Source organism: Vicia villosa, linkage group LG4 (genome assembly GCF_029867415.1).
Source record: "Vicia villosa cultivar HV-30 ecotype Madison, WI linkage group LG4, Vvil1.0, whole genome shotgun sequence".
In the NCBI taxonomy this organism is placed as follows: Eukaryota; Viridiplantae; Streptophyta; class Magnoliopsida; order Fabales; family Fabaceae; genus Vicia; species Vicia villosa.
In genome coordinates, this window is record NC_081183.1 from 177,336,861 (window position 1) to 177,350,484 (window position 13,624).

Sequence of the window (13,624 nt, forward strand, 5' to 3'; positions counted from 1 at the left end):
GAATAACCCTGTTCGGTTCAACCCGACCCGCACTTCAAATAGCCGTTTGACCAAAACCCGAACCAGCCATTCCAAAACAAAAATCTCACTCATCTCGCAACCAAAAACCTCACGAAAACCACCGAACCTCTCTATCACCGTACCGCGCCGTCGTTCCAAAAGCCGTCACCGTAAAACTCTTTCCTCACTCAAAAGGTATATTTTTCGCCTCTATTTTCAATTTCGTTTAACCTTCATTGCATTGCGTTTTGTTATTTCTTGTTCGTTTTTTTTCTGTTTTGTTAACATACTATTTTACAAATAGAATGAGTCTTCCAAATGCGACGGAGGACTTGTCGTCTGAAATGGAGGTTGATGCGTTTCGACGTCTTTTTCCGCTTCGGTATTTCGAGCGGCATCTTGCTGAATCTATTCGTCCTGATGGTAGACCACTTAAAGAAGCTAGAGAAACAAGTATATTTCTTGGTTAGTTGCTTTTAATCTCATTGCTATTCTAATTTGCTAACATTTGTTATTTAGGTTGCATTTCGATAAATAGCTTAATTAAGTGCTTATATCAATCAATGCATAAGTTGTTTTTGTAATTAAAGACTCTATTTGGACTGTCTTATTTGAACTTGTCTAAGTGAACTTATGAAAACAACTTATAACATGTTTATAAGTTGTTTTCAACTTATTTTTATAACCTATTTTTATAATTAAAGATTCTGTTTGGATTGACTTATTTGAACTTGTCTGAGAGTTTAAGCGAGCCTATGGAAACGGCCTATAGCTTATACGAAAATAATTGAACTTTATTGTATCTGTTGTTTTAGAATTAGGTTATACATAATCGCTTATGCTATATTCTGCAAATTTAGGTGTTTATCCAAACACGACATAAATGTGGTTAATTATGTTCATATAAGTTGTAACTTGTTCACATACACTCTATTTTGATTGACTTACTTTAGCTTATGTACCGAAAAAGCACTTGTGAGTTGTGAGACTGTTTTAGAGAGCTTATAGAAGCAGCCTATGACCTGTTCTTCCAGTGTACTTTCATAAGCTCTCAAGAATAGTTTATGAAAACAACGTATAACTTATATGAACACGATTTGTTGTGATCTTATCTTTTGTTATTGAAATAACTTTTACATAAGCACTTATACGGTAAGTGATTGAGCTATAAGTGTTTAACTAAGCTAAGCTATTTATCCAAACATGTATTGTTGAGAATTAATGGGAATAAAGAGAAAGTAGCTAATAGATAATATTTCATAAGCTCTTTCAGATACACACACAACTGCATATGCCGGTAATATGTTATTCACAATTGGAGTATATTGAGGTGGTTGTTTCTCTTTATGGTTAGGTGCTGTTGCATCTGCTAATGGGTCAGCTCTTGTGAAGATTGGATCCACGGTTAGATATTTGTTTTTTTCTAGTGTCTATTTTGTGCTTGCATTTGAGTAAGAGAGTTTATTATTGAATTAGAATGAATTTAACTGATTTTGTTATGTCTTCTTTCCTCAGACTATGTTGACTGCTATTAAAATGGAAGTTATGACTCCTTCCTTGGAGTCACCAGACGAGGGTTGTTTAGGTTCGCGGCCATTACCAGCTTTGCCACTTGCTTGTTGATTATTTAATTGTGATGACATATAGGGTGAAAATTTGATGTGTTGATATCTATTATTTCAGCTATTGACTTCCACATGCCTTCGATTTGTTCTCCGATTGTTAGGCCTGGTAGGCCTGCTGAAGCAGAGCCGGTTGTGTCAAAGCAGTTGTCTGACACCATTTCAAGGCAAGTTTTAATCTTTCATGTTGCTTAGTAACTATTTTGGATCATGTGAGAAGCTAATTCTAGCAGAAACACTCTATGAACCTTGTCTACCTTGTCTTTTCAACAAGGTGGAAGGTAAATAGGAAAATAAAGCAGAGTTTTTAGGTTTAGGTTTTTAGCTGGTAAGGAAAAGTTTGTGAATATATATTAATTTGTCTCTTATAGCTATACCAAAATGACTCCACTAACCTTGTTGTGAGTGAACTTTTAACTGATAGTCTGTTGTGTTTAGCTTGGTTTATGGTTCAGACAACTTGTGTCCCCCACAGCTTTCAAGAACTTTGTATTTGTGTTGTTCTATGTTATACTTTTTGGTGATCAGTAGTATCAATAGCTCATTTGATCGGTTAAATTTGGTTACAGTCGAGTTTAAACTATCTTATTTCTATGACCTTTATCGTATTTTATTTTTTTCAGTTCTGGCATGATTGATTTGAAAGAATTGTCCTTGGTTGGTGGAAAAGCTGCATGGATGGCTTACTTGGTAAGGTTTATATGTGCTGTATTTATCAAATTTCAGTTATTTTCCATAGAAGCAATGCATTGTATGGTGTGAGGTGCTTTATCTTTATTTCCTTTGAATGCTTAGTTCTCAATTATTGAATGACAAAATGCAGGATATCTATTGTTTGGATGCTGATGGGGCTCTTTTTGATGCTGCTTTACTTTCCGCAGTTGCTGCCTTATCTCATTGTAAGTAGTGTGTCTTCAGTGTTACTATATGCAGTCATATTGTGAATCATTCAGAAGATAAAATATTCTTGCATATAAAGAAAGCACTGTTAAAGAAAACCTGCCCTCTTATTGATTGTTTATTTACATGACATATAAAGAAATTTAAGGCAATCTGGACAAATACATTTCAGTTGGTAGATCTCAGTAGTAATATAAGAGTAATCAATATCCACTTCCTACTCCTAGCATTGCTTTCCTGAATTGAACTAAATATTTTTTGAATTGGATACACTGCATGAAATTTGTATAGTTTTTATTTTATTAAAAGGTGTAATTACTTTCTTCACGGTATGCTGAATCTTTATTACAGTCTCAATAAGTGATATGAAGTGTAAGCCAAAAAAGTTAGAATCTAGAGAGAGAAAGGGAGAGTGGGGGAGATAGACAGTTTATGTGAAGTTTGTTTGGTATTCTGATAGGTCTGTTATTGTTATCCAGTTGGTTCTATCACGTTCTTCTGATATATTGGCTTGAATTATTCAGCCCCAGATGAATCACTTATAGTGCAGCAAAGAGATGTCTTCATAATATACTGAATACTTATTAGTTTTAGAAAGTGAAAACAACCTCAAGAAAATAATAAGAATCCTGAGAAAAAAGGGAAGAAAGAATTTTTGTGAAGTGTATTTGCTTGGTATTATGATATATTGGCTTGAATGGATTGGATTCAACTTCAGATGATAAATTTATAGTGATACAATGAGCTTTTTTAACAGTTGCAGTTGTAACAAACTGTACTAGCTGTCACTGTGACAGCAATGCCGGCTATAATAAGTATATTACAGAAACTACTGTAATTTTTCTCTCTCGAGCATGGGTAGAGTAGCCCAAAGTCCAGAACCTTGAGCTTAGTGCGAAGATTCCAGAATTATGTGGAAGATAGGGATTGATGCAGGGGTCAGCTACCTGATCCTAAGCAAGAATACAAGCAAGGCTTTCGCTTAGCACATTTCTCAAACAGAGAATTAATCCAGGTCCACGCGCTTTGTTTTGAGGGTGAAGAACAAGGTTTATGATTTTATGGTAATGACTCATTATTTTAAATATCACACTTACAACAACAATGGAGTAGAAATCCCTTTAGCCTCTGAGTCCACATGATTTCAGCAACTGTATTAGACAGGTTATGATATCCAGTCTCAGTATTGTATCTAGCAACCAAAAGACCAGATTTGGGCCTAAAATATGCACAAGCCAAAGACGGAGGGCTCGTCATCTGGATCACCTACCCTAGTCCACGTCGTGAAAAAGGCAAACATGGAGAGTGATTTATGATGGTTGATCGGTTGGAAAAGCAAGTCATGAGTGATAAGGGTCCTTTAGAGAATGAAGGTGTTGCTTAACAACCCGGCGGTGATCCCTGGTATATTAAAAGAGGAACTGACAAGCTTTATTTATGTTAATTTGTCTGCTGCCTGGTGAGAATTGTTTGGTGCAAAGTTCCAACAATGGACATGGTGTACAAGTGGGCTCAGACATAATTAGCTCCATGCTTGATGGTCATGAATCTGGTCACCATAGGGGTGAAAATCCCCTTAGCCTCAGCTACATACATTGGCTTTCACTATAAGGACACAATTGTATTTAGTCTATTGAAGAACGTAGAGTCATTGGGAACATGTTTGACCTCATAAAGGATTTAGTAATTCTGAAAACCGTACCATTTCAAGGCAAAGAGTGAATTTAACTAGGCAATGAGATCATCAGTTATAAAAGATGTGCTGACAATGGCTATCGTATCAGACATAGATGAATGCATAACTTCTTTGGTTTCCCTTTAAGAAATAAACAATGACAGTTTACATTTGGATAAAAACCCAAATCCTAGAAGAATTTGAGTCTTTCAAACCAGCCCCGTGTTGCCTGGTTGGGGGCCATAAAGAGATTTGTTAAGCCTGCAAACCAGAAATTTGTCAGCAGCATCAAAGCGAGGTCGGCTCAACCATGTACAGGTTGTGGAATCCACTGCAAAATGAATTATTGACATCCAATTGCTGAATGGGGCATTTGTGGGTGAGGGCAAGAGTGATAAAGAAGAGTACTGAGAAAAAGTCAACGGTGATTAAGGCTCTAGAAAAGGAATTTCTGGCAGGACTGCCACCTAGTCATGGTGTCTGTTCAGGTGTTTGAACTGGTTTGGCCATACACACGTGTTAAACACAAAGAAGGCCCTGGATACCATATAACTGGGAGTGACTGAAATTGAGAGAAATTTTAGACTCTCAAAAGCAAATTGGGAGAGAGAATGTCTGTCTGCAAAGAGTATTTGATATTATGATGTATTGGCTTAATTGATTCAGTCTCAGGTGATACATTTATAGTGCCACAAAGAGATCTTTGACAGTTACTTATTAACTAACTGCTCTAACCGTTAATCATTGTTACAACAATGCTAAATGACTATCTAATTCAGGAGAATGAGTTAACATAACAGAGTAGAGTACATGCTTTAATATAGCAGTATAGTATAGATATTCTAATAATCTGATTACATGTTTCTTTCTATAATGTATTACCAATTAATGATCCAGCTTCTTATTAGTTGTACCTTTGTATGCACGAAACAAATGCTGCATTGGAAATTAAATTATGTTTATCAAATTATCACCAACTTGTATGATTTCATGTCAAAGGGAGTTTTATGTATTGCCATCGATATCCTTAATGTGAATTGTTCTTTTAACATTCATGCTGTGGTATTAGCATATTGGTTTTGACTTATGTACATTTCCATGTTGCCAGTGCAAATTCCTGCCGTCGCGATGAATGATGATGGCAAAATAGTACTGATGTCCGACGGAGATGGACAGAAGCAGGCAAAGGAGCAAGTCAATAAGGAGAAGAGGAAGCTCACATTAAAAAGCATTCCATTATCGCTAACATGCATACTTCACAAGAACTACATCTTGGCTGATCCTACTGCAGAAGAAGAATCCATAATTGAAACCCATGTGACAATTGTTTTGGATACATCTGGTCAACTAATATCACTTTACAAGCCTGGTGGGCCTGTTCTTGCCTTTACTTCTGCTATTCAGGTAAGTTTGCACATTGCAATGGAATTAAAGGGTGTTTTTTTTTTACTAGATACATAAATTGATGCTAAGTACTATCGTTGTGGTTTCAGGATTGTGTTGCATTGACCAGGCAAAGAGTAAAGGAGCTAAAAAGCTTCCTAGACCAAGCAAATTCTGCTATGGAGGTTGAGTAGAATATAAAGTAATTTTAACAGTTTTGAATGGTTACTGAAATTGTATTTGTACATGCTAAATTAAGGTGTACTGTCAGGGCATTGTTTTTTTTTTTTTTTTGAAATGTCATTTTCATGAAAATAGAAAATTGGTACAATCATTTTCATGAAATTTATAATGGCAAAATTTATAATCTACAGGATATAATTTATTGCCATTCCAACTTTGATGAATGCCTCCTTCCTACCTCTCTGGGTGAGGACAGAGGAGTTAGAAAGTTTCTTTAACTCTGGTTTAAATTTACATTTAGTCTCTTATGTATCACAATTAAAATGAATTAAATTAATCATCCACGTATATTTTCTATGCGTACTCATTTATCATATGTAAATGTCATTAGGAATATATAAAGTCCCCATTAATTTAGTTATATTAACACTTAATTCTTCTTCCCAGATCCATATTCTTCTCTTCCTTAATGTATCCTTAGTTTTAGGTTCGACTATCTATGCATCTTCTGCACCTGTCTTTCGTAACCAAACCTTCCTTCAATTGAGACTCTATGCAGACTCCACAACAACACATATTAGATGCTTGCAACAAATTAGTCCTTAATTTATTTTTTAAGTTAGAAATTAGAAAATTAGGGTTGGATAAAAAGAGAGGCAAACTCTCAGAAATTAAAGAGAGGCATGCATAAAAAGTACATCATTATTTATACTGGTTTGATGTGTCACCCTCACTTGCACCTAGTCCAATCTTCAATGATAAGCTATTGAAAATTAGTTAGTATTCCACTAATTTAAAATTATTACAAGTATCTTTTGATATAACAAATAATCATAGACAAACTGAAAATCCTTCAGTTGTACACAACTCATTAGACTGCAAATCTTTTAATATATTCACTCGATCTTGAACCAACCACTTTATTAGTACCAAAGTATTCTAAGATTTCTTCTGCAACGAACTTCCCTCAATCCTACAGAAATTTCCTTCTATGAATATTTAAACTTATGAAGGAGCTAGAAACTTCAAGATTTCACTCGATCCTACTGGAAAAATCCTTAAAGAAGAAAGTCTTCTTTTTCTTCATTGGATGTCAATTTCCATAACTCACAACGACAATATGATTCTTCAATTTGAATAATGGAAAACAATATCCACAAAAATATTCTAATGTACCTCACAACTACCACTCACACTCTCACTTAGAGTTGAGTAACCACAACAATGGTGTTTTTGGATAAAAGTTGAAGATGATTTTTTTAAAATAATCTCACACAAAACTTATTCACACTCAAGAAATTAACTCACTAAAGAAGTTTTTGTTCAAGGTTAATTTGAACAAAAACTTTTGTGGTTGACAAAATAGTATTGATTTTTCAAAGATTATGATGTTATATTTTTAGAGAGAGAAAGAAATTAATTTATACATGTGCTATAAATAAGGCACAAAATTGATGGAAAATCCAATAATTTGATTTGAGTCAAAAGCCAAATTGTTTATTTGAATCAAGAGAGATAGTGACTTTAGTTAAAATGATAAAATCATGATTTTTGTTATTTCGAGTCATGACTTGAATCATGTAATTCGAGTCAAGCCAATCCATGACTCAAATCACATATCCTGAAATAAAATCCAAAATTGATAGTTCATTCATGATTCGATTAAAAAAATGACTTGATTCAAACAAATACTTGAATTGAGTCAAGCCTTCTAGTTCCAAAATCTAGAATTTTTGACTTACTCAAGTTAAGCAAAGTTGTGACTTGAGTCAAACTTGTATGAAATTTCTGCTACAAATCTCTAACTTGTAATTCAAGCTACATAGTGTTAGGCGTGGTCAAACGCACAATTTTAAAAAGTATTGTACATAATTTAAACCTAAGATAAAATCAAGGATAATTATGAGGGACACAAAATACGATAAAACATAAAAAATGAAAATATATAAAGTTGCAGCAAAAACATCAAAACAAATGAAAACAGATGAATCTGGGATAATTGTCCGGGACACAAACGTTGTTTTAAATTTAAATTTTTTACATTCTATAATTAATTTATTTATTTATGCGCTCACTAGAGTTTTTAACTAGTTTAAAAAAAAATCTCACAAACAGTCCCTCATCCAAAAGATAGTATATACTATTGAAGAATAGATAACACAAACAGATCTGACTAGGGTAACATCTAATTGGATTGTTCCAAAAGAACGATACTGACAAAATATTGAGAACAAGGTTCTCAAATCATCTTCATTTTAAAGTTGCGTGTTGGCGAAATAAACACATCCATCAGAGTAGATTCACGAACAACAACACTCAAAACTAACCACCATTCATACATGAAATTCTGGTATTCAAATCTCAGATCTTTTAAGAGATGTTGAGACACTAGTCTCTAAACAACACACAATGACAAGGTATTAACAATTTAAAAACAATACTAGAAGATAAATGAACATGCAAAATTGTTCACCCAGTTTGATGTATAACAACACCTACTCTAGGGCCTATCAAGCCAGGGATAAGTCCACTATGATAGTATCAATTCAAAGTCTTATGTAAACAACCTCCAATTTACTGCCTTCTCACTTAATTACTACCCGTGTTATACTTCTACCTACGACTCACCTAGGTATGAGACCCTTCTCAATCCCCCTCAATCACAAACGTGATAACCGGTTTATAAACTTTAGAAGTCATACTTCAAAGATACACAATCACTCAATGCTTAAAAGCTTATGAATGATTAACATCAATTACAAATCAAAAGAGATAGTCCTACTCTTCTATCAAGATGATATTAGAGAGACTCATAATTAACAAGACAACACAAACCCTAACACAAAAATACAATATATGTTCCGCCCTTCAATTAGGTTTGTTGCTTGCTATTTCAAACAATCTTCTGGACTCGATTGAGATTTTAAATTGCAGTAGGGAACTGCTGAAAATTCTCCAAAATATTCTCCATAAAGATAGGGCTCCAATTATTAGTTTCCTAAATATTCTCCATATTTAGAAACTAATCATACATCTTGAAAACATAGACAATCTTTTATCCCTAAATCAAGCTCCATATATGATTGCACAATATTTCAAAATATTCTGCACTTGTAGCTAAATAAGAGACTTCAAAGATCTAGCTGTACATATTAGTCACGATGTCGGATGATCCTGCGTAGGACATCTTACTCGACATGTTTCACCAGTTTAAGATAGAACATCTTGTTCAACATGTTGCCATAAGTTAGTTTTACCACACATAATGCCAACCATAAAAATATAGAATTAACATTATATTGCGGTGGCTGTGGTGACAATCCATTTAATACTTCATATCAAATAGTGTAAAATCGACATTGATCCTAAACAAATAGGGAGGAGTCCAGTTGTTGTATTAAACTACACTTATGTTGAAGTTCATTTTTACTAGTTATGAGAACGTGTTTTGTATTTTGAATCATGAACTAGAATGAACCAAACATATAAATTTATATATTTTTTATGCATTATATGCCACAAAAACTATCAGTGAAATCTAGACATGACATCATAAAATCTCGTGTTAATAAGGTTTATATTCTATCATTCAAACTTAAAATTGACGTGTTTTACGCAAGTTTGAATTCTATAATCTAAAATAGTATAATACCTCCTTAATATGTACTGGAGATTATAGAATATGAACATGTGTTTTACATTATAATATATATTTTTCACTTATATTTGAACAATTAATTTACACAAACTTCAATAATAACCATAACGTGACAACATAAAGTAAAATTATAACAAAAATACTATAAAAAAAAATGTAATGTAACATGTAATCGAGAATGTATAATACATAATATCTTGCACTGATAGAAAATATCAAATATCCAAAACAAAAATACATATTATAAAAACACACAAGACACTTTATTATGTCACACACAACCTATTTTTTACTCTTGAACCTTTTGTGGTTCAAGAAATTCTTATCTTTCTTCAAAATTTGTTGCACGATATTGAGAACTGCAATATCATGATCTACATTCCCACCAGATATTATTATCCAAACTGCCAAGTCTTGAATATACACACATGTAAGGACTGGACTACATGTGTTGATCAATATGATTAGAAGGGGGTATATACTAACTCGGAGTTATCTTTGGGGAAACGATTTAATTTTTTTTAGAGAATAATAATATTGGAATGATTGTTGAGTCTAAGGTATACAACATATTTAAAACGCATATTATGAAATCAAGCAAACTAACAATGTCAACTAATTATCTTGTTCAAGTTGGATATGACATTCCAATTTGGTTGTAGTTAAAGGACACATTAAGATGTAAGTATCATATCATAGTATTTGTTTTTGTTTCTTTTCATATATGCAAGTACTTAAGAGTAAGGTTAAGTTTTTTTTTGTGTAAGCAAGATATTAATAAAACGGAGAACTAAATGTTCTCAGAATCCGATTACACACAAAAACAGGAAAAAACCCGCCAACAAGAAAAATTACAAACCAATTAGAATTACGAAATAAATAACAAAGGATCTTTGTTAAATTCGTAAAAACTACAAATGGGATGAGTAATTTCTCCAATAAAAGACCACTTCCAAATCAAAGATTTAATATTCCAAACCGTATTATTCACATTCCAAACCTCGTTGCGGAAACATATTCTATTCCTACTTAACCAAATAATCCACACGGTCGCTAACCACACTATTCCCAACTTTCTATCTTTCACTTTCTTTTTTTTACAAAAAGAATATCAATCCATGAAACACGATATGCACTCTTCTTCCATCATCCCCCATGGTTTACCAAACCAAAAAGAAATCTCTCTCCAAACCGCCTCCAACCCTTTGCACCACAAGAAAGAGTGATCCCGACTTTCCGGATTTGTACCACAAAAAACACACTTAAGATTTTCCACAGAAAAAGAAATACCTCTAATCCTGAGAAGGTCCTTTAAAGGTAGTCTATTCACAAAAAGTCTCCAACCAAAAGCTTTGATTTTGAAAGGAACTTCCAACCTCCAAATAATGGACAAAGCAACATTGTTCTTAATAAAAGGCTTGAACGAAATGTGCTTACCAGCATAATGCCTATAACAAGAAGCTACGGAAAAAATTTCGTCCCCCGTCAAGTTCCACCTGACCTCATCCTTTCCTAACATAGTCGGAACCAACGTACTAAGATCATTCCGGAAAGAAACAAAATCCGAACGATAAGAAGGAGTCGTAATATGCGACTCCAAAATGCCACAATCTCCCCATTTCCAAACTCCATTATCCCATCCTCCCATACCCGCCACCGAAACATTTTTCAAAAGAGAATTGAAAAATAAATCCGGATAATCTTCTTTCAAACTCGTATCCTTCCTCCACTTCGCCTCCCAAAACGGGGTAGAATACCCGGTACCCACTTTAAAACAACAATGAGAGACCATAGGATCTTCCCCCCCACTATTAGCTATAGCGGTTAAGTCTTTCCACCAAAAAGAAGAAGAAGAGGTAGAAGAAGATGAAAGAGAAGAGAGAGGATGAGAAGAGGGTAAAGAAAACGTACCTCCACAAAAGCTTTTCAAGGAGACATCACCGTAACGGGCTTTCAACAAGTTCAACCAAAGCGAATCATCTCCCTTTAAGATTAAGTTGTGTGCAATTATATTAATGGATCATAAATTTTTATTTAAGACCATTGTTAAATAGGAGGAGACTATATTGTTTTCTTCAAGATATTATAGTTGTTTATGTGAATGTTATTATATCATGTTTGAGTTGTTTGTGCTTCAAATATTATAATTGTTTATGTGAATATTATTATAGTCATGGCGTAGGAAATAGCCTTTAAAGTGTGAAAGAAACATATTCAAAAGCATCCCTTTATTTTTCCATCTAAAAAACAAAATCGAATAGATTCTAACAAAACAAAGAACCCTTAATGCATAGTTGAATTTTTTTTTGTTAAATGATACAATATTGTCCCTTACCATGTTGTTGATTTTGTTTATAATTGGTTTTCTTTAATGTAGTGCTTTAAAAACTGAATTTTAATAAGTGGTTCAGTTTTGTTATATTAGTTTAAAAAATAATATATTTGTGAGTTTTTTAGACTAATAACTTATTGTATTTGTGAGATTTTTTAGTTTTTTTTTTTTGGATATTTTGTGTATGATAATTGTAATTGTGATTTTAAGCATTAAGTATTGATGACCCAAGTGAAGTCTTAAATTCAATTATATACTTTTCATTAGCATGTAAGGACTTATTTTTAAAACTAAATTACATATATTGTAAAATTCTAATGGAAGCTGGAGTAGCTCAGTTGGTTAGAGCGTGTGGCTGTTAACCACAAGGTCGAAGGTTCAACCCCTTCCTCTAGCGTTTTTTATTTTTATTTGCATATTTTATCTAATACTATACTTTTATATGAACATAAATGTGCAATCTAGTTGCATAAAACACCTTCTTTGTTGTATTTTTCAACTTGAATTAATATATTTATTAATTAGAAAATTGTGTTACAAATGTGCAATCTAGTTGCATAAAACACCTTCTTTGTTGTATTTTTCAACTTGAATTAATATATTTATTAATTAGAAAATTGTGTTACTTGGTGCCTTGAATGGAATCGTGAGATACTTGTCCGAGTCAACTTGCCACACTTTTTCCGTGATGTATGCTTGAGATATTTTTATTTGCATAATTTATCTAATACTGTACTTTTATGTGAACCTAAATGTGCAATCTAGTTGCATAAAACACCTTCTTTGTTGTATTTTTCAACTTGAATGAATGTATTTATTAATTATAAAATTGTGTTAATTGGTGCCTTGAATGAAATCGTGAGATACTTGTGCGAGTCCATTTGCCACATTTTTCCCGTGATGCATGCTTGAGATATTTTTATTGGGTTTAATATACTTCGCCCCCCTGCCAATATAGCGAAATTCGGTTTGGCCCCCTTGAATGTTTTTTTTTACTAAACGCCCCTCATAAAACCCAAAACATGGATTTACCACTCCTTCTTACCATGCTTGCTGACTGGGCAGTGTGTTAGTAGACATGATGGCGCTGACTGGGCTCACTACTCTTATCACTGTCCCTGCTTCTTTCTTCATTTTCAACCACCACCACCTCCACCGCGAGAATAACCACCTCCACCGCCACTTCCTCCGTTTCCACCATTCCTCACCATAACCGAACAACACCGTAACTTCAATAACCTGGTTCATTTCAATTACCATCTATGGCTGAAACACACTGCAACCATGAAGTTTTCACGTAACACAAAAATCAACACCACCTCCATTCAACATCCGACCTGCAGCTATAATAAATGCAGTCAAATGCCCAACAACACCTTCTTTGTTACAGTTTCGATATCAGTTATGTTTCGGGGTTGTTTAGTTTGTTTTCTTTCAGGTTTATGCCGGTGCTAAGTTTCGGTTCTAATGTCGTGGTGTTTCCGCCCTTGTGAAATCATGCGGTTTTTTTTATATTATTTCATTTGTATTTTTTGATAGCTAGATATTTTTTGATTCATTCAGTGTGGTATGGTTGTTGTAGACTGTTGATATTGATTGGTTGAAATTGAAACCACTTATACAATTGAGCCTGCATGATTTTATCTCACCTTGTGCAAATATGAGAAACTAGAATTACACCTTATTCGAGATAGTGTTCTTATAAGCTTATCTGCATCTACATTAGGCTTTTAAAAGTTCCAATGCAACGATATAGTGGTGTGCTTGCATGTTGACGCAATTGTACAATTGCACTTGTTCTGCCCCTTTTTTTTGGCAAGAAAAGGAATTTGTTATTGATTAAAGACAGTGAGAACGAAAGAAAACAATTT

General features: G+C 33.6%; 1 protein-coding gene and 1 non-coding gene across 2 annotated transcripts; both read left to right on the forward strand.

The window, feature by feature from the left end:
• LOC131596108 (uncharacterized) lies at positions 1-6,123 on the forward strand. The gene is made up of 9 exons (XM_058868676.1): positions 1-195; positions 305-465; positions 1,355-1,404; positions 1,516-1,585; positions 1,684-1,789; positions 2,246-2,312; positions 2,446-2,521; positions 5,306-5,601; positions 5,691-6,123. Exons 2-9 carry the CDS (start codon positions 306-308, stop codon positions 5,772-5,774), a joined length of 909 nt encoding a protein of 302 aa, XP_058724659.1. The 5' UTR covers positions 1-195; position 305; the 3' UTR covers positions 5,775-6,123.
• Positions 6,124-12,076: 5,953 nt separating this feature from the next.
• TRNAN-GUU (transfer RNA asparagine (anticodon GUU)) lies at positions 12,077-12,150 on the forward strand. The gene has a single exon. It is a non-coding gene; the product is annotated as a tRNA-Asn (tRNA).
• Positions 12,151-13,624: the final 1,474 nt, after the last annotated feature.